Below are 26,168 nucleotides of genomic sequence, written 5' to 3' on the forward strand. Positions count from 1 at the left end.
TTATTCAAAGTATTCCCATAACTATTGCGTCAAGATTAACCCCTCCGATACTAATATGATTCAACAATTACCTTATCTCATGTTTAAATTTTGAAAAAAAAAAAAATTTACCAAGAAATAAAAAATTGAAATAAATGATTGCCATGTTTATATTTAATTACAATAGTTTTATTAATTTAAAAAAAAATAAACCTATAAAATGTTAGTATTGACTTAATGGTGAGAAATTTGAATAGTTTACATGACATCATAAATTAAAATTCCAGTGCCACCATTGTATTAAAAAATAAATAAATTATAAACCTATAATCTCTACTCCAGTTTTACTCCTACTCTTGGGATAAATTAAAGTTATCTTTTTAAGTCAAATAAATTATTGTCTTTATCAAATTCAGTATTACCTCAATAAAAGGTCAAAGCTTTTTAAGGGTGCCAATGATTAATTGTATTGTAAGCTCTTCTTAACTATGAGATTTTATGACTCCATCATAATTGTCTTAATCTGCTTATGCAAACATAACTACATATATAAGTGACTCTAGGTAATTTGGAAATATACTTTTTTTCTTAAAATAGGTCGTAAGTATTTTTCATGACCTTTTATATTGCTAGCATATTTTTTTTAAGTACATTAGAGAGTTCTTATGACAACTTAATCTAATTAAGCACATGCAGGTGTTTGTCTTGACAAGAATCAATTAAATCAAGTGCTTCATCTCCTGAGATAATAAATAGATAAACATGTAAATAAAAATCTCTGAAACACCTTTAACCGTTTTCTTGCTTTTATATAATTATTATAAAATTATTTATGCGTTTGGTTTTACATGGAAACAACTATTGAAGAAAATGAAGTCAGAGAAGTGATTCGTTCCTATAATTGCTGACCATTTTCAATGATTTGATTCTTCAGCCAATGAGCCATTCGATCAACATGATTATATATATCTTCAATATCAAATGAGGGTTGTCAAATTCAAAAGGGCACTGTTGGCTTCTTTTGTTTTACATTATCTGATTCTCAGTGAGTCTACCAAGCAATTATATCATCTTTGGCTATAACTCTCAACGTTGTTGGGATTTGTCTTATATTGCTGCAAACTGCTAGATTTTTTTTCCCTCACTTTTTATTTACCAGAAGTTTTTGGATAACTGATTGAGAAGTGTTCTCAATCAAGACCTTGTTATTTGTCCTTTTCTATATGTGATTCTATTCCTTCTCTTAATGATGATGCTTAAAGCTTGCATGACTAGTGTGTTAAATAAATTTTCGATGTGATCATTTTGAATATTTATCTACACACTAAAACATTCAACTTACTTTACTAAAAAAAAAACCAACTAAATATAGTATTAAAGTAAGTAATACACACCTACGTGAATCAATTAGTAATGAATTGTTATAATTTAATTAAATGGTCTAGAGTGCTAATATCATGTGAGATCCTATTCGTCTCAAATCGCATTAGTCGAATCAGTGGCGGACCCAGAAATTTTTCTTTATGTCTGCACATTTAGACGGGGGTTTGGGGGTGCTGCTCCCGATTTTTTTTTTTTAAAGATCATGATCTTGGTCCAATTTTTGCTTCCACTTCAAAAGTAAAGCTTTGTGAATCAACCAAAATTTTAAGAAAATAATCGATAATGATAATTAAAAAAAAATAAACACCACAAAAAGACATTGGTAAAATATAATATAATTGAAGGGGTTAATCGATCAAAAATTCACATTTGTCGATGTCTATTTGATCCAAAGTTGGCCACTTTTGTTTCACAAAAAAGGTGAAAAATCACGTACGATTCTCGTCCACTTGATAAAGATTGAATTTTAGGATTCGTTGATGTCTATTAAGATTTGGATTTAATAAAGTTTATGTAAAAAAAAAAAAAAACAATGGGTTAGGATTTAAGCTTTAAGCTTTTAATTGTAGGAGTTGGTTGGGTTGAGCCTATCTTTATCTTTTTTCTTTCAATCTTCCTATTTCTTTTTTTTTCTTTTTTTACACTTAACTTGAATCACACATCCCATGTAAAAAAAAATTTCCACTCAACTTTGTGTATGCAAGTGCAGACACCTGCAACAACTTCAGTCCGCTATTGAGTCAAATAATAGATTAATCAATGGATGATATCCTAGAGTAAGTAACATATATATTCTCCTCCTTCTTTGAAAAAAGAAAAAGAAAATATAGTAAAGTTTCTCTACATATGTCATATCAACTTAGTTTTAAGTTTTAATATAACACCAAAAATATGAATTTAGAGCTAATAAAAGGGTGAAATATATGTTGGAGTAATCTTTCATACATATTACCAAGGCCAGATTTTGGCTTCTATCAAATGCATTTTACCTTTACCAAAATGCACCATTCTAATGATATCAATTAACTAAACCAACATTTCAGCAGTAATTTCAGCACACATAACACAACAAAATTTGGAAATTGACAAGAAACCAAGTTCGGAGCAATTACCAAAAGTGAGTATACATAAAAGCATGTTTGGGAATCTTATTCAGAAATGTAATAATGCTTTTGACCTCAACAACTTATCAATCATTTGCTGGCCAGAATTTGAACCACCAAGAAACTGAAAAGTTTACATTGATAACCTTTTTTTGACATGTGAATTGATAAGATAAGGGGTGGAATTTTCTGACACTTTGAACCTTTCTTACCCATTTTTTTATATATCTTGATTAGGAATTCTAGGATTCAATTCTTCAAATAGCATCAGTCTCTTATGGTTCACTATAATGAGCAAATTTCTATAATTTACCACTGATTAATTTAGCTCCAATTAATTTCTTAAGATTATGAGCCAGAAAGGATAGGTTATTTTCTGGACATTATACTTGGCTAGCCCTCAACTAAGTAATTGGCTATTGAAGAATGAAACTTCATGACATACAAAAACCCTCAACTAGTTAATAGTAATAACATTTGTAAATAGACTTCCGCTCATAGGGTTTGACTTGAACCCTAATCTTGAATAATTTATTTGATTTGGACATATTAAGCTTAATTAATTATTAATGTTACACGAATAGTATATATTTCAAAATTAAAACTTTTTTTAGCTCGAGCATTAGGCCCACCTATCAGGAGTTAGTGGAATTTCATGATGTGTAGGCATATTTAGATTCAGGATGCAGAACAAACATGGAAACCATGAGTAAAACATAGAAAAAGTATATCTGGGATAAGGAGTTATTGCTTAGGCGTTTACATGTTCTATAATTCCAATGAAGAGAGTCTGTCATGAAATGTGCATTAGTAATATGTAAAATTTCACTGACTATTAAAAGTAGTGAATTTTAGAAATTCGGGGTCATTATTACTTATTAAGTTATCCCAATAACGTTCAAATAAGTGTCCGTTTGGATGGACTTTTATTCTTAAAAAAGTTATTTTTTTTTAAAATAAAAGTCTTTTTGAGAATTTTTAGATGTTTGGATAACAACTTTAAAAAAAACAAAATTTAAAATAAAAGTTAAAATGCTATTTTTTTTTATAGCCAGTAGTTGGTTGCTTTTGAAAAAAAGCAGAAATTAAAAGATAATATAATTATTTTTTGGAAAAAAGATATATAAATTTTTAAAATACAATTTTAACCTTATCATATCATACTTATTTTATCTCTCCTTATTCTACGATCATGTTATTTTTTTTTGGTAAACTCGATCATGCTTTTTTAACTATACTTTATTGTAATTTTATATATAAAACGTGTTTTTTTTTATTTTAACATTCAAACAACTTTTTTATGTAAAAGTGATTTTCAGATCATACATCCAAACGTAAAATAACTTTATCTTTTTTAAAAAGTTATTTTAAAAAAAGCAATGCATATAAAGTCATTTTTTAAAAAAACTCATCCAAACGGGCCCTAAGTTAACTAATTAAAATATGCTTGCTTTGGATTTTAGTAAAATTGAGGTTGAAATAATTGATTTGTACTTGTCTGAGAATAATATTTAAAAAATAAATTTAGAAGAACTTATTTTGTTTGGATAATAAAGAAATTTAAAATAACTTTTGAAATATAACTATAATATGTTTTTAAAAAATTAGTTGGTCATATACTTAAAATTAATTTCACTCAATGAAAAATTAAAAAAATTATTTCCTTTAAAATTAATTCTACCTGCCACAAAATTAAATTTAAAAAGTCAAAAGTCAAAATCTTACCTAAACAATAAGATTTAATATGTAAACTAATTTATTTTTTTAACATAAGCGTCCATTTCTATGTATGAAAACGAGCACATGCATGACTGAAGCAATCACATGAATAACAAATAAAAGATTCAAAAAATCTAAAAACCTGTTTATAACCAACTCATCTTGCTCAAAATAAGTTATGCATGCCTTAAACACCAAAAAATTACAAATTCACCGCCAACTCCCCAAAAGAAAAAAAAAATAGAGATTCACTGCCTTAGACATTATTAAAAATATTTCAGTAGTATTATAATTTTAATTGATTATAAAATATTAGTAATTAAACATTAAAAAACCTATTAAGATATACTAGCATTTTGCCCAACACTACGTAGTACCTGCCTGTCGATTCACATTTTTTCCTTATTTGTTCAGATAAAAAAAAAGAACAATAAAGAGTGTTTAAATTCTTTTTCGTATTTATGTTATAAATAAATAGCAATTGTCACAAAATAAATAAATAAAATGGATAATTTTAAATTATTAAAGAGATAATAAAGATGTTAATTTTAATATAAAACAAAAGTGGCCACCAAAACATATATAAAGTAAAATACTATATATACTAATTTTTAAGATAGAATTAATGAATTCTATCTTAAAAATTAATTTACCCTACTATTGATTTTTGTGCATTCGCAATTTATCCTATTATATATTATAACTTAACCAAGGTTATTACGCATATTATAACTGATCCTACTATTATAACTTAACAAAAAGAAATTATTGTGCATTCATAATACAATCTGTATAAAGTTTATCCTGCAAAAATATCCCTACGCTAGTCTTCATAATTACATAAACTATATTATATTAAAAAATATCAGTATGCTAATACTTATTAGTTAAATCAATAAGAGACAAAAGCTCAAATTAGTTAAATTTGCATTAAGTAGTGAGAGGTTAAATGCATATAATGTGCTACAAATTAACTTAAGCATGAAAAAATTCAAACAAAAAGTAAGGAGCACTACGTTGCTCTACGTACACACTGCTAGTACATTAAAACAAATCTGAAAAAGAGCAGCATCAATGCATGCATGGTGAATTGGCAGTAATATATATAAATGGTATTAATGTTTTTCGTTTATAGGAGATAATTTTATCTCTTATACACCTATAAAAATATGTGGAACCTATATTTTCTTTTTCTCTTTCTTTTTTTTACATGACCTCACATGAACTCCACACATTTTTATGTGTGTGTAGGAGATAAAATTATCTCTTATAATATGATAAATATTAATTCTTATATACATACGTAGTCAAGCGCGGGGGGGGTACTTGTTAATAATGCATGCATGATTCCCATAAATGCATCCATGGACCATGGGACTCATGAAGGGAATATTTCCTTTCTTTCTTTTGATGATCCATCTCTAAATTATAATTAGCAATTTAAATTCATAGTATATACTTAAATACCACTACTATAATTAATCATAGCGATTACAAATGATATCTTGCCATAATTAGCTGCAAAGACATTAGATTTTCACTCACATGAGCATCCTATCATGCCGGGCTTCTTTTATTCATCCATGTAGCAACCTTTACACCTGTTATCATACATGGACCCTCAAGAAAACAAGAGAGAGAGAGAGAGAGATGTAAAATGGAAGCAAAGGCATGCACACAATTCTAGAGTGAGAAAGGTGGTGGTAGGGTCTTGTGAGGGAGTCTATGACACTCTTTTGGTGCATGTAAGGAAAAGGGTCATCGCCCCTCCACCAAGGATTTAAAAAAAGAAAAATAATAATAAATAAAGATAACCTTTTGGGTCCCCGCATGGGACTGGAAGGAATTGAAAGGTACCTCCACCTTTGTATGTTTTTTTTTTTTTTTTTTTTAATTAAAAAAATCACCCAATGTAATATGGAAAACAAAGCTATATGGATCTGACCCAATGGCGGGGTCTCATTGTCCCAAGTCTCTTCCTCTTCCAGAAGGAAAGCTATAGGCATAGGGGGGACTCCATGATCATAACACATAGCAAAGGGAGACAAAAAAACACGAGTGAGTTTGTGTATATCCGGCCACCAATTGACTCCTCCTTCAGTCTCCATCATAATATAAGTCCATTAATTATATAATATGTCTTTTAACAAAAGAGAGTGAGGAATGAAAGATAGTTACATAAATATAATATAAAATTAGTAATTGATTTTTATTTAATATCTTAAAATTTTGAGTTGAATTAAATTTTTACATGATATCAAAGTCTACATAAAACTAAGTGGTGTGTATCATTTATCCTTCAAGACAAATATGTTCTTGTGAGAAAACGTGTATTAAAGAAATATAAAATTATTGATGTAATCTGCTTCGAGAATTTATTTTTAGGTTGAGATGATTATTCAAAGAGAGAAAGAGAGAAGCAACACCACTGGCTACTAAATTTTAAATGAGTGAGTTTTTGCAAGCTTTGGATCATTGGATGCTTTGAAGACATGAAATCCTTTTGTAAATGTCAACCTTGTAAATATCTAAAAGTCCATTGCTTTTCTAAGTCATTACCTGTCTTCCTTTTATCTCTCTCTCTCTTTGGATCCTTATGAGTAAAGGGAAAGAGGTGGGAAACACTCTCAATTGTCAACAAAAGGGAGAAGGTTGGTGCTTGGTGGATCTCAACCACAAAGTTGGGTTTCAGTGTTCAGATATCCTAGCTAGCTCGCAGGCCTAAAACTTATTGAACACTTAATCGTAATTAAAGCATTTAGATTCTACACTCGGATACACTAGTGTTCTTTAAGCCATTACTCATGATTAACTTCTTCTTCATCACTAATATACTTACCAAAATCTTATATAAGTATTTGTCGTGCATGCCTAGCTAGACGACGATAAGCATGGATAAGTGACTTCACGATGACGAATATTTACACTTTAAATTAATTATAACATTAGATGTTGTCCATATAAAAGTAGACATATATGTAAATGTTATATATACTAGGAAACGTTATACATTAATTGACATAATTAGGCATACTAGTTATCAATTCTACAAATTTTCTCTTGTCAAAAAGTTTCATCAATGTTATATGTTCAGTTTGAATTTCATTAGGACAAGGTTGGTATATTCTCTCAAAATTATGGGTAAATAATTTAAGGGTTAGTTCGAAATAATTATTATCATGCAAAACTACTCGATAAATTATTTATCTCCATTTTGAATGGACAACAACAAAAAACCTTCACTAAAATAACTATTGCCTTCCCACTCAAGCCTATTTTTTTGTGGAATCATCACCCTAATTGTTATAGGACTAGTTAGAGATCGAGCACCTTAACCTGGGTGCATCGGATTACATGCAAAATTTAGATGACTCACCGGAACCAAATGATATAACTTTAGTTGGTATATGAGAGTTAAGCATATGAGATTGAGAGTATATGTTCGATTCTCTTAATATTATTTTTGGAAAAAATTTAATACTTTAAACATGATTGTCTCCCGTACGGAGGATCTCTTTGATTTTAAAAAAAAAAAAATCAGGGTCATTAGTTAACATATTTTAATAAAGGGAAAAGTTCACCAATGCCCCTGTGGTTTACTTCAGAATCATTTATGTCCCTGTGGTTTTTTTCTTATCACATATGCCCCTGTGCTTTGTAAAAAATAAAAAACCACAGGGGCATGTGTGATAAAAAACATACCTTTTTGCAAACCACAGGGACATATGTGATAAGAAAAAAACCACAGGGGCATAGGTGATTCTGGAGTAAATCACAGGGCATTGTTGAACTTTTCCCTTTAATAAATAAAAAAAAACTGAAGACTGACACCCCCTGCACCGTCATGAACTGCGCCAAACAAAAGCTGCATCTTAAGCTCCCCCACAATCAACACCATCAAGCCAGTAACAACATTACAAGTATGCATCTAAATGCATATTGGTAATATTGTTATTCATACTTGTAATTTTTTTAACTATTATAATAAACAAAACCAAGGTGCGGTTTGCGGCTTTTGCTTTGCGAGTTGTCAAATTTGACTTATAATCACGAATAAATGCATGCATGCAAGCATGCAATTCAGAAGACTCCGTATCGTCTTAGATCGCGTGAGTGTAACATTTCTTAGTGCTCTTCGCTTTCTCTGTCTGAAATTCATTTAATGCTTGTGATTCAATTAATCCTACCGATTAACTTAAGTTCATAGCAGCACTCGGAACATGTACGTACATTTTAAAGATTTTCAAATTAGAATTAAACAAATAAAATAGGAAGATTTTTTGTGACAAGACTAGGAATTACATATGACTCGGCTATGTGGCGCACTCATTTTCATTCTATATTTTCCCCCCCATAAAAGACATAATTGGACATTCATTTTAATTCATAACCTCATTTCCCAACCTCTTTGTAGTAGTTTAATTTTTACTAGAATAATGCTATATTTGCATTAATTGCATACTCGTAGCGCCAAATCAAGATAAAAGCAGGGTGCGTAAAATTACACATATACAATGTAATCTGCTTATGTAGCACGTGGTCGTTTACAATTCAATTTAATTTGGATTCATGAATCAAATCGGTTTCGTAGGTTTGAGGATGTCCTCTAAAGAAGTTTTGCTTTATAGAGAGACTGATATTTGAGAATTAATTAGAAAGAAAGTATTTGGTTTGATTATTATTTTTAATTTTTAGCGGAATTCCTTATCAATAATTTAAAAAATGTCACTTTGTTCTTATTTTGTTTTTTGATTTAAAAATTTGTTAAAAAAGTACAGCAAAAAATAAAAAGGAATGAGAATAATAGATATTTTTTAATTATCAATAAAAATATTATTATTATTAACTGAAAATAAAAATAAAAAATAAACTAAGCACCACCTTATCCAATCGATAAAATTTAAGAGAAAAATAAGTTTGTTTGAAGGGAAAGAGTATCCCGAAATTATGTTGTTTTGCACAAAATTCTTTTGAGTCTGTCATTTTGCTCCCACTCATTGCACATGGTGGGTGTCCAGTTCAATGTTGATTGTGACTTGAAGTTTTTTGAGATAAGGTATGCTACTTAAAAAAATTAAAAAAATAAATAAAAAGCAAAACTCTTAAAGAAGTATTTGGTAGAGGAGAAATTTTTTTTATCCGAGAATCTCAATTTTCAAAAATATAATTTTTACATTCAGCTTACGATAATATCCGAAAATTAAAAATTTAAAAAAATTCAATTTTCTAGAAATTTGAAAAAAAATCTTGTACCAAACGTCCCCTTAAGTTAAATATCTCACTTTTAAAATTTTGTCTGCTACTAATAATGTTTGGATTGTCGATTTTCCTTCATCTCGAACTTTTCATTCATTTAATAAAGAATTAAAAGAAATAATCTTGTGAATTCCACCTTTCACTTCTAACGAATTTTGAATGCAAGAAGTTTATGTATGCTTGTTAACGTTAATATGTTGTTGAAATCTAATAGACAGAACTAGACTTATATATTTAGGTTGAATTCACATTATAAATAAATTATATGAAATATATACAATATTTATAAAATTGAATAATTGTTAAACCGCGTGCGTAATCATGAAATTTTAGATAAGAATGCAAAAAATACAATAAAAAAATAAAAGTATCGTGCCTCTAGAATCAATTGATATTATAGAGTCAATACATTCAAATTATTATTATTATTATTTTAAATCCAATTTGAATATCATGGGAACCATATTGTAGCGGTCCCCCCTCAAAAAAAAAAACACAGCTTCGTATTATTCAAATATATTTTCTATGAAGCAAAAATAATTAACTAAATTTTAATATATTATTAGTGTAATAATTCTAACATGAATTATATATTGTTAATTATATCATTAGAAAGTGTGAATCTTATATATATATATATATATATATATATATATATATATATATATATATATGAGTTTATTGTTTATTATGTCACTTATATTTATTGATTCACCTTTGAATAGTTATGATTTCTTTTTTCCCTCTCTTCATTTATCACCATTAATTCACTTTTATATGGTTATGATTTAGTGACTTGACAAAAGCTTAGGTCCAGTGACAAACTCTCTCTCTATATATATATATATATATATAAAGATGGTTTGAAGGCATGCGATAAACTCAAGGAAGACTTACAATCATAATTAACCTATTAATAAAAGATCATTGTCCAAAAGAAAATCATTATATTTTTTTGAGTTTAACAAAGTATCAAAAGATATTGTTCGAAATAAGGTTTTATAAAGAAAAATGCTTCTCGAGTGTGTATATATGAAATATATTCATCACATATAAGAATATGTAGTAGAATCATAATATATATATATATATATATATAAAATAAATAAGATTAGTTATAATTAAATGATAAAAATTCTTTTTTTTTTGGTAAGCAAATGATAAAAAATCTAAAAATATAGAATAATGAAATTATAAGTGTATGTAAGGAGATATTTTTTATATATAAATATGATATACATGAGGCAAACTTTAAGTCAAAATGACATGAAAATATATTCTAAAAATTCAGATTCAATTATCATTATTTATTTATATCGATCAGTATTAATCGTATATACATTTGAAAACTCAAAATGAATTTTCCATATAATATCACATTTAAAAATAAATTACAAGTCAGGAATGATTATAAATAATGTACATAGATTAATAATTTTTAAACTATTAATACAATTCCGAAAATACCATCTATTATCCGACAGACAATCCATGAAATAGTAACTTAAAAAGCGATTATATGTACATTTTTGTCACTCTATACGTACATACCATTCCCATGCCTTCTTCTCTCATCCAGTCATCCATCCTTCTGTATCATATCATTTGTATTCATATACATGCATCATTGCATACCGTCCAGTGGTACCATCCATCTAATGCATGTATGCATCACATATCAATACCATCATCAATGTTGAATTCGAAACATGAGTTCATGGAGAGAGAGAGAGAAGCTGCACTGTGGCGTGTGCCTGCTGTTGTATCTTTTGCCTGCACAGTGAGAGAAACAGAAACGTTTAACAAATAATAGCAAAACACATGTACGTACATATGATTTAACCTCTATTATTTTATAAAAAACAAAATTATTTTTTACATATATACATAAAGTGCATGAATTTTAAAAATTAGCGTCGTATACTATATCTAACTGGCAGATAAAATTATTTCTTATAACAAAAAATAAACTGATATATATATTGAGAATGTGTTTGGATTCTCTTCGGTAAAAAATGATAATGTTATTTGATCATAATCACTTATTTAAAAATTAATATTTTTCTCTTTTTTTTATCACATTAACAATGAGTGGTTATGATCAAATGATGTGATTATATAATCACTGTTTCACTTTAGAAGATCCAAATTCTTTGAAAATATAATTTATTATGCTACATGAAATAAAATTATTTCATATAACACACAAAAAATTAAATAAAATCCACTAAAAAAATAAAGAGAAATAAAATAAGTGAATTTTCTCCGTTTTTTATGTGTATATAAAATAATTTTATTCTTATAACTTGAGAAATAATATTTTCATATATATATATATATGTATTTATATATATTTGCGTCACAAAGTAATATATTATTATTATTATCCACACCAAAAATAGAATAAAATTATTATTATTATAATATATTTTATATGTCATATATTCTATATTCTAGAATTTATGAGCAATGATTTTCTCATGCTATTGGAGAGGAAGATATCTCTTACACACTCAAATTTATAGTGGGGCCCACACATAAAAAATAAAGAAAACAAAAAAAATTATTACATACAAAATAAACTCTTACTAACATGAGAAAAGAACTCTCCTACAACATAAGAATTCTTTTTCCCATAATTTATATAATGTTATGTTTTATGTACAGAGACAATACATAAAAACAACACAACACAAACTTTCTTCCTCAGCTCTTGTTCCATCTCTTTCTGGGTTTTGTTTTGCTTCTCTCTCACAATCTCGAGATTGGCGTGTGAGATAAAGACCACTGTAGTAGCATCCTCCCTTGAAGCTCTCTTGCAAGTTGGATTTTAAGGGAACTCTTCAGCATCTAATGAAGGAGAGTGGAGGCTCTCTTGGAGAAGAGAGCCTACCCGAGACTAACAACAACAACAACAGCAACAGCAAAAACAACGAAGAAGAAGAACCAAAATAGTGTCTTTTCTCAGTCCTATTTTCAGTTTCAAGAGCCTCACACATATTTTGTTTTTAGGCCTTAGTGGGTGTTATGGCACTTTCTATGCACAAGGACTCATCCAACAATCAAATGGATTCAAGCAAGTATGTGAGGTATACACCAGAACAAGTGGAAGCTTTGGAAAGGGTATATGCAGAATGCCCAAAGCCTAGTTCTTTGAGGAGACAGCAACTCATCAGGGAGTGCCCCATCCTTTCTAATATTGAACCAAAACAGATCAAAGTTTGGTTTCAAAATCGCAGGTAAAGTGTTGAATCATGCAAGGTTTCACACCTCAGATGTCAAAATCCTTTTTCTTCTTCTTCTTCTTCTTTCTTAAAAATTTCCTTCACCTTTTAGCTACTTTTATTTTTTATCCCAATGAAAGAAAGAAACTTTTTGTTTGTTTTAATCTCTAGTTTTGTTCACACTCCTCTTCTCTTTCTGTCCATTAATATTGGACCGTTTTAATAAGTATATCATGTTTCCAACTTTTTACCTGAGGAGAAACAAATTTTTGGCCTTATGAACATTAATAACTCATCCTATTTTGCTAAGTCTGGCCTGGGAAAAGTAGATGGGGAACAATGCTTTTCTTTTGGTTAAAAATCTCAAGTTTAAACTTGCTAGAATGATTTTGGTTTGTAACCCTCTTTGTATTTTGGTTTTGTGTATCATTGTAAAGTGTATTTGTTCATTCCGAAGTTGTTGAAGAACAGAATGAGTAGTTTATATCATGCTGTTTTTATAGTGGTAAATGCGGTTTCTGCACACAAACTTCGAAGTTATTTCCTTGGTTTTTTTTTTTTCTTACTAGACATAGCCAAATTTTTGTGTGTAGATGTCGTGAAAAGCAAAGGAAGGAAGCTTCTCGTCTGCAGACAGTGAATAGAAAGCTGACTGCAATGAACAAGTTGTTGATGGAAGAGAATGACCGTCTGCAGAAGCAAGTCTCACATCTTGTTTATGAAAATGGATATATGAAGCAACAGATACATACTGTAACCCCCTTATTTCTTTTCTGATTTTTTATTTTTCTTTGATGCATTATGTTTGTTTAAAAATTTACAAGTCTTCTATGTACTGTTTTCTTGAACAGGCATCTGCTGCTACTACTACAGACAATAGCTGTGAGTCTGTGGTAATGAGTGGTCAGAACCAACAGCAAAACCCAACACCTCAGCATCCCCAGAGGGATGCTAACAACCCAGCTGGGTAAGCAACTCATTTTTTTTTTTGCTAATAAATGTGTATTGTTGTTCATTTTTATGTTTTCATTATCTTTGTTCTAATTTTTGGTTGTGCTAGTCTTCTCGCCATAGCTGAGGAGACCCTGGCAGAGTTCCTTTCCAAGGCTACTGGAACTGCTGTCGACTGGGTCCAGATGATTGGGATGAAGGTATGGCCTTTTCAACAATCTTAATAGTTGTTGCTTTCATATATTTGTATGTTAACATTCATTCATTTGTTTAAAACCTTTGAATGTTTTGGTTTTTGTTGTTTTTGTAATGTGTTGTGCATTGAGTAGCCTGGTCCGGATTCTATTGGAATCGTTGCTGTTTCCCGCAACTGTAGTGGGGTAGCAGCACGAGCCTGTGGCCTTGTGAGTCTAGAGCCCACAAAGGTATGTTGTTGGTTTGTTACCACATTGCTGACAACGAACCGTGTTTTTTGTTTTTCTTGACTTTCATGTACTACTATGTATCTCAGGTTGCCGAGATTCTTAAAGATCGGTCGTCATGGTATCGTGACTGCCGGTGCCTCGAAGTGTTGAGTATAGTCCCCACAGGGAATGGGGGCACAATAGAGCTCATGTACATGCAGGTCTAGTGGCTATTTAAATTTGTAAAGGAAGCTATAATGCAGTTTGAATTAATTTCTATTTAATTCCTCAATTGTTTTGTTGATATATCTTTTTTGAATATCAGACATATGCCCCTACAACATTGGCAGCAGCCCGTGACTTCTTTACACTAAGATACACTACGAGTTTAGAAGATGGAAGTCTTGTGGTACTGAGAAGAATCTTGCTTCTTTTGTTTTTTCTTGAGTTAGGATGTGACTTATTTCTTAGGAGACACTTAATATGGCAAAATGACTGTCTATTTTGGCTTGGTTATTGGAACTGTTGCAAAACATTTGAAGGCTATAGCTTATTGGGGAATACTTACAATAATAGATTTAGATTTGTTTTATGTCAATGCATTTTTTAATATTGGATGATTATTTTCTCTTGTAAGTGTAAAATATTTTAACATGTTGAAATTATCATGCTGACAGATATGTGAGAGATCATTGACTTCTTCAACTGGTGGCCCCACTGGCCCTCCTCCTTCAAACTTCGTGAGAGCTGAATTGCTTCCCAGTGGTTATCTAATTAGACCATGCGAGGGTGGTGGATCCATTATTAATATTGTTGATCACATTGATTTAGATGTAAGTTACAGATACAATTCATATCACTTTTAGAATTTCCATATCTTTGCATCTTTTTGTCCTCAGTTTCTTAACAGTTTTATTGCATGCAGGTCTGGAGTGTCCCTGAAGTACTGAGGCCCCTTTATGAATCATCAAAAATCTTGGCTCAGAAATTGACTATTGCTGTAAGTTAACTTACAAGTTACATGGATTTTACACATTTAACCATGTCAATATAAATTAATGAACCTATTGAAATCTACTTTACAGGCCATGCAACATATAAGACAGATAGCCCAAGAATCAAGTGGAGAAATTCAGTATGGTGGGGGACGCCAACCTGCTGTGTTGAGGACATTTAGTCAAAGACTTTGCAGGTAAGGCCCAACCATACTTGGTGTCAGAATCAATACAAAGTTGGGCATTTGAATTATTGACTGGCTCCATTTTAGTTGATGTGACCAAGTTGAAGTTGGTTGATTATTTTTTCATATTATTGCTTAAGTTGAAGCCTAGTCTTAAACAATGTATTTTCCTTAATGACCAATAATTTATTTAAACCCTATACTTTAGGGGGTTCAATGATGCTGTGAATGGGTTTGTGGATGATGGTTGGTCACTGATGAGTAATGATGGGGTGGAAGATGTGACTATAGCCATAAACTCATCTCCCAACAAATTTTTGGGGTCCCATTACAATTCCTCAATGTTTCCAGCATTTGGAGGTGGGGTCCTATGTGCCAAGGCATCAATGCTACTGCAGGTACTTCAGCGGCATACAGTTACATGAACTGTTCCTTCTTTTATTCCCAAGTCCCAATTTGCTAAGCATCTGCTAAATTTATCTTTTACCAATGTTGGTCTTTAGGATGTTCCTCCTGCGTTACTGGTTCGATTTTTGAGGGAGCATCGATCAGAGTGGGCTGATTATGGGGTTGATGCATACTCTGCTGCATCTCTGAAGGCTAGTCCATATGCAGTTCCTTGTGCAAGACCTGGTGGTTTCCCCAGCAGCCAGGTCATTTTACCTCTTGCTCATACTATTGAGCACGAGGAGGTATAAATCTTCTAAACTATGTGATGACCTTCATTCTATATTCCTGTAGTATATGCTCATTTTTTATCCACTGCAATGATGCAGTTCCTGGAGGTAGTTCGCATAGAGGGTCATGCATTTTCCCCTGAAGACATGGCATTGGCGCGTGACATGTATCTGTTGCAGGTAAAGTTGTACATTTGATTATTTTACTTAGGTAGGAAGTTGTTGCTGTCTCTGTGAATAATTCTTAATGACGTTTTTTATATGCAACTTTATGCTGCAGCTATGCAGTGGAGTTGATGAAAATGCAATTGGGGCGTGTGCTCAACTTGTGTTTGCACCTATCGATGAATCATTTGCTGATGATGCTCTTTTACTGCCTTCTGGTTTTCGCGTCATTCCATTGGATCCTAAAACAGTTAAGTGCCAATTATCAACAACTTGCTGCATGCTTTTAATCTAACTTGGTCATTAAACCATTGTTAGATTACTTATCTTGTTTTATTTCAAATTTTTTACTACTTCAATGCGGGGGTCTAAGCTCATTGTACATATGATCTTGTGTTGACTTAAACAATGTCTTGTTTTTGTTTCTTTTGTATCTCAGGATGGTCCAGCTGCAACTAGGACATTGGATTTGGCATCAACGCTTGAAGTAGGATCTGGAAATGCTCGTCCAGCTGGTGAAGCTGATTTGAATGGTTACAACCTTAGGTCGGTCCTTACCATTGCATTCCAATTTACCTTTGAGAACCATTTGCGGGACAATGTGGCTGCCATGGCTCGCCAGTATGTGCGTAGTGTTGTTGGATCTGTTCAGAGGGTTGCCATGGCAATTGCTCCCTCTCGGCTCAATAACCAACTGGGGCCAAAGTCACTTCCTGGTTCACCAGAGGCTCTTACTTTATCACGATGGATCTGTAGAAGCTACAGGTTAGTCTTTAATTAATTTTTACTGCAAATATATATATATTTTTTACTGAGGCTAATTTCGTAGCCTTATGAAATTTTTGATTTTCTTCTGTTTTAGTAGTCTTTGAAGGGTAGTTTCTGTGCTTGTTTAATAGGCGGGTGTATGGAGCAGAAAAGAAATGTTCTCAGGTCTTATATATGCATTTGGCCTTGACATTATAAAATGTTTTTTTCAGGATCCACACTGGTGCAGAGCTTTTTAGAGTTGAGTCTACAGCTGGTGATGCAATCTTGAAGCAACTTTGGCATCATTCAGATGCAATCATGTGTTGTTCTGTGAAAACAACTGTAATGACTTGCATTGTTCTTTTAATTTTCTTCTCTGTTTATCCAAATCTGAAAACAAGTGCTATGTTATTCTTCAGAAAGTGCCTTTCTTTTACTCATTACTGAGATTACTATGAATTATTGCAGGCATCTCCAGTGTTCACCTTTGCAAACCAGGCTGGACTAGACATGCTTGAAACTACTCTGGTTGCCCTTCAGGATATAATGCTCGATAGGGTTCTTGATGAAGCTGGCAGGAAGATTCTTTGCTCTGAGTTTTCCAAGATAATGCAACAGGTGATTAACGTGTAAATTATTCATCTTTTAGTTTAGGCACATATGATTAAATTAATGCATGGAAATATTTAGAAACTTGGAATCTAGAATCTCTATTTCACTTGGATAGGTTGCATTCTTCATTTTGCTATTCTGTTTTATTTGAGTTTAGTTTGTGTCTTATATCTCATGTGACATTCTCTATTTTTCCCTATTTGTTTTCAGGGATTTGCATATCTGCCTGCAGGGATATGTGTATCCAGTATGAATCGGCCAGTGTCTTATGAGCAAGCCATTGCATGGAAAGTTCTCAATGATGAGGATTCCAATCACTGCTTGGCCTTCATGTTCGTGAACTGGTCTTTTGTCTGATGGGGGAAACCATCATCAAGAATAACTTATATTATCTATTAATTTATATTCAGTACTTAATTACCAGATACTTCCAGACAGATGTACTAATGACAGCTTTTCTTTATGTCTTATGAAGTTTATATAAACTTATTATTTTGGTGAAATCCTTCTTCATAACTTCCTTTACATCATTAGAATTCTATTATGATGTTGGTAACGTTTTCTTAAAATGTTTTTGGTTTACTTCTTTTGGGGTATTTTAATACTGAGATCAGGGTTAGTAGGGTGTCTTTCTTTTTTACCATTTTCCTTCACGGACTACGAAGGTCATCATGGTGTTTTGCTTCCTTCTGAAGCGAAAGTGTCTTGGTTTCAACTTCAGAATATATGATGGTGTTTTTTAACTTTCATGGGACGTACATAAAGTGACTTTTGTGCTGGACTTCAATTCCTGTGCCCTATGTTAATTTCATAGTCTTGTTATTGGTTTTTTTTTATTTCTTTGGTGAAAAACTTTTGTTACTATTTATCTGGTGTATAGCTATTTTTGGAAATTTTACTTGATGTATGATAAGTTTTTCTGACATTCATATGCAAGTCATTGGATAAAATTTTCATCTAAATATTTTCCAATCCAATTTACCTTTAGGTCTGGAAGGGATTTTCTTATTTATAATAAAATAAAATATATCAATGTGTCATTAATACTCTTGTTATCTTTTTCAGAACTAAAAAGCCTTGTGTTCTAAGCCTCAATGGAAGATTAGTTTTAAATAAAAAAAAATGTTATATATAAAAAAAAAATTAGAGAGAAAGAATGGATGAGTTTGTATATAACTAACTAGTAAACGAAACGAAGTTCTTACAGATCAAAATCTGTGGGGAAAAAAAAATTATATTCATTTGATCTGAGAAGAAAATTACTACAAATAAAAATCACTGCTAATACTAAATTTACAAGTTTATAATTTCATAAATTTCTCTTAATTTTATAAATAAGTGGCTGTCCGACGTCGAAAAGCTTTTGCCCTATTTCCAAAGTATCTATTCTAGTTTAAAACCAATAAAATATATAGTTTCAAACCCATGTACCAAAAAATAAAATAGTTTCAAACCTCAAAATTTAGGAGTTAATAATTTAATTTGAAATTTCTCCCTTTACTTTCAATGGGTGTGATATTGTCAATACATTTTATGCGATAATTAATTAAAACACCCTACATTGACCTAAATTAGGAAGTACATAACCATAAAGGTGTGATCTCAAGTGTCATCCAAGTAACATGCTAAGTTTTCAAGAGTCAAGAGTAGCTTTCTCCCTTGTCATTCATCAAATGCGTCATCACAAACATTCAACCCTACTAGAATGGACATGTAGATGCTAGAGGAGAAAACCTTTGTAGCAACGAACATTTATATTAAAAGGGAAAAAAATTTGAGACTTAAAAGAAATTATACAAAGAAGTATGGATTAAAATAAAGAAAAAAAATTTCTTTTTAATAAAACGGAATACCAAATTCGATACTCCCGTAAAACTAGAAATTTTAGTGCTACATAGAAGAAGGGAATAATGATCAAAATGTCACGTTTTATCAAAAAAATTTACTTAAATGCTATGCGAACAGTATTTTTTACCAAACTGCCACGTGTCATAATTCGCTACCACTGGTAGCGAATTTCGTGGCCAATGATTTCGTGACATGTGGTCATATTGCAGACCAAATTCGCTACCACTGGTAGCGAATTATGACACGTCAGTTTTTTCCCTCGAAAGTGTGCCACGTGTCATAAAAACATTGACGAACATAATTTGCTACCAGTCGTAGCGAATTATGTTTACGTGACAGTCTGGTAAAAAGTACTGTTTGCGTAGCATTTGAATAATTTTTTTTTTTTCAAAAGGTGACATTTTGGTCACTCTTCAGAGGAACTGCAAAGGTTTGATGAAGAGTAGGACATCCTTTAATCTTGTACTAGGATATACATGATGTGATGACGTGCAAGATGATGGGGGTTTTTTGTATCACAAATTAGGCCTTCATGCTGATTTAACAAATGTATGGGAAAAAATTTAAAGAATTCTTAGAATGGAAGATAACTTTCTGCATGGCAAGGATGCACAAGAAAGTGACAGACAAGAAAAAATAACAGTACCTAAGTCAACCATATGGAACAATATTGTGTTGTGTTTGGCTTGAGCCTCTGGTCATATTGCTTACCAATACAGAACCAACATTAAAGTTTGGCTGGAGGTAAGACCAGAAAAGACGAACTATAATATGATGATTGTGGTTAGAAATTCTCTATCAGAAAAGGAGTTAGTTGTCACAAGTGATGATGCTGTGGTCTGTCCTAATATAAGACATGGGATAAAAAGTCCATTAAATATGAAGAGTTTAGGGTTTAATGAGATGTAGATTAGGTTTATCATACTTTATGTACCTAGTCGTATTCCATTATATTAAATGGCATCCAATATGTATGTTCTAAAATCATCTAAACAAAGGTAAAAAAATTTATTTTGAAACTTTAATTATTTATTTGAGACGAGTCAGATTTGCATAATTCTACAATCCAATATACACATACACAATGGCGGAGCTGGGCTTCAATTTGAGTCCGGACCAAAAAATTATATGTGTGTTTACTTTTCGTAAATTTAGTTAATTCATATCAAATATATTTAAATTATATTAAATATAGAGCTCCTGGGCAAGTAGCACCAAGAAGAGTTCTAATTTTATTCAATATTTTTTAATTTTACTAAAAAAATATTTTCTTTGTTTATACAAGTGAAAATTGAACACATAACCTAATCCAACTTACCCAAATCTTTCACCAAAATTATTTTAAGTTTTAGATAGAGTCAAATTATAAATTGTAACCCGGGCCAAATTATAATTTTAACTCAGGCCAAATTATAATTAATTATATAATTATATATAATAAGTACAATTTGTTAAAATTTAACCCGGGTCGAGGCCACACCCAACTAATACATGGCTCCGCCACTGCACGTATATAAAATTGATTCATTTTTTCTGCTGTCAATGTAGAAAAATTATCTACATTGAGCAAAAACGACGTTATTTTGAGTGAAAATTAAGATATTTTGTATTATAATTTATTTTATGATCATAATTGTCTTTTTTATTATAATTTTTTAATCTTTTAATCCAAAACAATATTATTTTAGGAGTGAATATAGATAAATTATCTACATTTATTATATAAAGATTAAAGCCATAAAATTAATCTCTAGTCAAGTGATACGGCAATTATTCAACTACGATCATAAGGATTATTTAAAAGATTCAAACCATGTATTTTTGACAATTCATCAAATTTCATATTATCACTTGGGCGAACACTAGGAAAAAAAATTAACCTTTTTTTTCATGTCTTTATATTTTGCAAAAGAGAAAATTAATTGCTTTATTGGAACATATAAACGGTGAGTGTAAAAGATTATTTTAACCCAAAATTTTAAGGTATTAAATGATGATTTTTTTAACAGTTTATATTATTCACTAATACACCCCTCTTATGTAAGAACTCTTTGAGCTTGAAATGTGAATATTGAATAGGCTCCATTTTTTATTTTTGTTTTCTTTTACTTATTGCTTATTAAATTCCACAATTATGACCTTATGGTTACTGAAGTTCTGATACCATATATAAAGAACCAATTCAACCCAAAACTTTAATGTATTGGTTTTAACGATTTATATTATTCTCTAACACACCCCTTCAAACAAGAGTCATTTGGACTTGAAGCGTGAATATTGCATAGACATAATTTTATTTTATTTTATATTTAAATCATGCTTATTTATTTTCATAAGTGAAGCAACGGTGATCAGTGGCGTACCCAAGAAATATTATTTATGTCTGCATATTTAGCGATGGAGGTTCGAAGACAATGTCCCCGAATATTTCTTTTTAAAGAATGTTTTAAATGTATTAAAAAATAAAAGAATATAAACATAAAAAGAAAAGAAAACTTGAACTTACTACAAAAATAAAGTACATTTTGGGTCCTCAATAAAAATGATGGGATCCAATTTTATTCCTTAGAAAAAAAATTCACTTGTGATCTCTCTGAATTTCAAAATAGACCCATGTTAGTCTTTTTGAGGGATTAATGTAGGTCTTCTTTGAATTTCAGAGGGATCACAATTTCGACTAACTGGAAATACTTTGGAATTCAGAGGGACTGAGAGTCGACTTTTTTTATAAGAGTTTAAATTGGGCCATGTAATTTTTGTTGATAACTCAAAAAAAATATTTATTTTTTTCAAAAATTTGTGTGTGCACTTGCACACACTTACAACAATACAGGTTCACCGATGGCGGTGATAATCGAACTCGTGATCTTATGGTCACCGAAACTCTGATATCATATAAAGAATCATTTTAACCCAAAATCTTAAGACGTTGGCTGAAGGCTTTTTAATGATTTATATTATTCACTATCCGTGAATGCTTTGGTATTTCACTTAAAAAAGGGATTGTCTACTTCTTTTTTTCTTACTTACTTTATCTACTTTTTTTTAATATCATTGGATCAAAATCTCATTGAAGAGAGAAAAGTGAAATTTTGATTCAATAATATTAAAGATAAATAGGTAAGATAGACAAGAAAAAAATAAAATAAAATATCTTACCTGCTTAAAAAGAAAATAAAAAACTATCCAAAAGAAAAAGAGGAAAGCAGGGCACATATTTGAGTTTGAGCAATTGATGAGGGTCTTTGTTTTGGGGTGGGAATTCTATTGGGGAATAGAGATCCGTGGGGCCCACAGAATCTCCCTTACAAATTAAGAGTAAATATATATGGTCAAGGGATGACGACATGGTTTCTGTTGATCCATCACAAGTATGTGTCTGTCAAATCCTGACCTTATCCAATGGATCACGTCCCTCTCTCTGATCTCTGCTTTCTGCTCCCACTAATTTCAACCATATTCACCAGTACGAGTAACACCAAAAGAGTGTGCTGTTTATCACTTATTATATTACAGTTCGAGTATTCAAGGATGATGAATCGTTAGTTAGTAATAAATTAAGGAAGAGTATATAAGTGGATAGATGTATGAATTTAATGTCTTAAAATTTTGAATTGAGATGTAATGTCGGATTTATTTAATATATTTGATCAACTTAACTAATTGGTGATGGTCCCCTGATAGAGTTTAACACTTGATGGGAAGATTATTGAAGTAATTAAATCTGATGAGTCACACGTTAATTAGTAATAAATTAAATAAAGAGTATATAACCCCTGCCATACTTCTCCTTGGACCCATAAAAAAATTAAAGGTGAAATATAATAGTTATTTGACCATTTTGTCTCTCATTAATTAATTAATTAATTAATAATTATTTTGTCCCTGATTTAAAACTATTCATCAATCTGCCCCTCTTTAATAGATTAACTTGCATTTTTAATCGATTAAATGGTTGTTGGGTAATTTAATCGACTAAATCTCCCTACTTAATCGATTAAAAAATCATACTGACTTGTTTCTCTTTGTTGCCTTTTGGGAAATTTAATCGATTAAATAGGGAGATTTAGTCGATTAAATCTCCCAACAACCATTTTTGCTTGTTTTGACCATTTAATCGATTAAAAAGGGGCAGATTGGTAGATAGTTTCGAATCAGGGACAAAATAGTTATTAATTAATTAATGAGGGACTGCCCCTCTTTAATAGATTAACTTGCATTTTTAATCGATTAAATGGTTGTTGGGTGATTTAATCGACTAAATCTCCCTACTTAATCGATTAAAAAATCATACTGACTTGTTTCTCTTTGTTGCCTGTTGGGAAATTTAATCGATTAAATAGGGAGATTTAGTCGATTAAATCTCCCAACAACCATTTTTGCCTGTTTTGACCATTTAATCGATTAAAAAGGGGCAGATTGGTAGATAGTTTCGAATCAGGGACAAAATAGTTATTAATTAATTAATGAGGGACAAAAGGGTGAAAAAACCGTAACAATTGTTACATAATTCAGCAACTATACTTTCCTCATTTTATTTATGAGAATAATGTTTTTTATATTGAATGACATAAATTTTATTTTTTACATACACTTAAAAGTACATGGGATTCATTTTTTTTTTTTTACATTATCTCACATGGATCTCATATATTTTATGTGTGTATAGAAAATAAAATTATCTATGATAATATAACAAACATTAATTTCTTTATTTATTTATTCACACATCCATTTCATGAGTCATCATCAACACGTCTTCGTTTTATTGTACACCGGAATATAGACAGTTAGGTAAGGCCCAGGCCCCATACGTGGTGCCTATATTTGTCTCTTATTCCTTTTCTGTTTAATGACATGGTTACCATATTGCATAGTTGCCATTTGCCAATTCAAGCCACTCATGTTGCTGCTATTACTGTCTTTCAAATGTCACTCATGCTCTTTTCTTGCATGCCTGAATTACTGAATTTTTTTACCTTATAAGTACTTTTTTTAACTTAAATTACATCAATATAATATAGCATAAAAATCTTATATTTTGAACTTCAAAATAACAAAAAAAGATAGTTCACTCTGACTCTCCTTTAAAAATTTAATTTATTTACTTAATAAGGTATTTAATTTTATAAACTTTTATCATTTCATAAAATTTTCAAAGCCATTGCATTAAAATCACCATAACTCCAATGTATGCATGTATACGAGTCGACGTGCATATGCATATGTCCCCCTCATGACACATGCAAAATTTATGGTCATGAACATGATGAAGATACATAATAACACATGATATAATAAAAGGTAATATCTTTTTGTTTTGGCATCCTTTAAGATATCCTTTTCAGCGTTTGAAATTCGAGGCTTTTTAAAGTTTGAGTGCGAAAGGCACTGTGTCCTTGAATCTCGTGCCTTAATTCTCTTATTCCCCCTAAATTAACCCTTTCACAAATCTGTGTTATTAATATTATAGTGTCTTTTCTTTTAATGTCAAAGTTTTTATGATCTTATTATAAAATTTAAGCTCGTTGCTGATATATCAACATTTTGTAATAAATAATTTGTTAACAACAAACAATAAAACATTTTTTTTAACCATAATATCATTGTCTCTATTTGTGGGTCAATGTTGTGTTATGGTGAGTGCAGTGCAGAGCAGAGCATAAAGATGAGAGTGTGTTTATCTTTGTTCCGCGTGGAGACCCTTCGCTTTCCACTTTTGTTTATAGCAGTTATCATATGTGTGTCTCACGCTTCACATGCATACACACACAGAAACACTTTCTCTCTTGTCTACTCTATTTAGCAATATAGGGGGAAAAAAAAAATTTCTTTTGTTATTCTTTATTGTGTTTTGAATTGAAGATTCTGAATAAGCGTGCTTTCATCACTGTATGGGTTTCTCAATATGTTAAAAGTGCCAAAGATCTTCAACTTTTAAAAATCCAAGAAAAGCAAGACCCTAGGTATGGTAGGTGTTTGTTGTTATGTCACATAGGCTAGGCTATGTGATGCCTCGGTGGATATCTAACTGAAGGGGGGGCTTCTGGACTTAGAATAAAAAAAAAACATATCTTTCTGTTGCAGCCTTGCAGGTTTTTTAAGATATTAGCAGAAGAAATTAAAGGGGCAGAGAGTAAAAGAAAGTGGTGGTGGAAATTGGAATAGGGGACTAGACTATCATGATCTGTGAATTTTAGAGTGTTAATTAGAGAAAGTTGTTGACTGTGACTTTGGGATTTGTTTTTCTTTTTCTTTTTCCCTGGTTTCGTGAACCGGGTCTCGAGGGATATGGGGTTTTAGGCCTTTACCGTTTTGGTTGAAGATCACACACAGTGTGATCTTTTGGGTTGGTCTTTAATTTGTTGTTAGTGAATAAGAAGATGCCATGACTCTGTGGTAACCAGCTTGTGTGTTGCTGGCTTGCTGCTGCATGATGTGATATTTATTATAAAGTTGTTTTGTTTGTTTCGATGAGTTAATAATTAGTTTTTAGGTTCTTACATTGTCTTCTCATTTTCCTTTAATATATTTTTCTTTTATAATTATAAATTTGTGTTTCAGTTTTTTTTTCGTATATCAAATTTAATTATTTCTTTGAAACAAATTCATCGTGATATCTTCACAAGCTTTAATTGGTTCTCATATCTTTACAAGTTTTAATTCTTTAAGTTGGTTATTGGACCAATTTCAAGTCAGAGTTTAGTCATAATTAAAGCTCATCTCTCCCGGTAAAAATATATTTGATGTGTTTTAGTTTAATACCACTTTAAAATACAAAACAGATATTGGAAAGGCCTGATTGTAAAAACAGTTTTTTGATTTCCAAAAGAAAAAAAAAACATTTGATAAGGTATTTTTTATAAAAAAAAAAAATTAAAAATTGTAACTTTTTTTTAAGGAAAATAAATCAGAAC

At 30.8% G+C, this 26,168-nt stretch overlaps 1 protein-coding gene across 3 annotated transcripts; it reads left to right on the forward strand.

The window, feature by feature from the left end:
• The first annotated feature begins 12,179 nt into the window (after window positions 1-12,179).
• LOC133286351 (homeobox-leucine zipper protein ATHB-14-like) lies at window positions 12,180-17,832 on the forward strand. 3 transcript variants are annotated; one of them, XM_061483757.1, is made up of 18 exons: window positions 12,180-12,679; window positions 13,258-13,433; window positions 13,529-13,631; window positions 13,725-13,815; window positions 13,945-14,040; window positions 14,127-14,240; window positions 14,345-14,428; window positions 14,697-14,852; window positions 14,945-15,019; window positions 15,105-15,211; window positions 15,408-15,597; window positions 15,703-15,891; window positions 15,976-16,056; window positions 16,157-16,291; window positions 16,481-16,806; window positions 17,022-17,133; window positions 17,260-17,409; window positions 17,614-17,832. In XM_061483757.1, exons 1-18 carry the CDS (start codon window positions 12,468-12,470, stop codon window positions 17,758-17,760), a joined length of 2,544 nt encoding a protein of 847 aa, XP_061339741.1. In that variant the 5' UTR covers window positions 12,180-12,467; the 3' UTR covers window positions 17,761-17,832. The 3 variants fall into 3 exon arrangements, with proteins under 3 accessions (XP_061339741.1, XP_061339740.1, XP_061339739.1); XM_061483756.1 differs by having other exon boundaries at window positions 13,258-13,417; window positions 13,516-13,631; window positions 16,157-16,316; window positions 16,491-16,806; XM_061483755.1 differs by having other exon boundaries at window positions 13,258-13,417; window positions 13,516-13,631.
• Window positions 17,833-26,168: the final 8,336 nt, after the last annotated feature.

This window comes from Gastrolobium bilobum, unplaced genomic scaffold (assembly GCF_033153095.1).
Source record: "Gastrolobium bilobum isolate Gb01-03AN ecotype WA unplaced genomic scaffold, APGP_CSIRO_Gbil_v1 utg1891, whole genome shotgun sequence".
In the NCBI taxonomy this organism is placed as follows: domain Eukaryota; kingdom Viridiplantae; phylum Streptophyta; class Magnoliopsida; order Fabales; family Fabaceae; genus Gastrolobium; species Gastrolobium bilobum.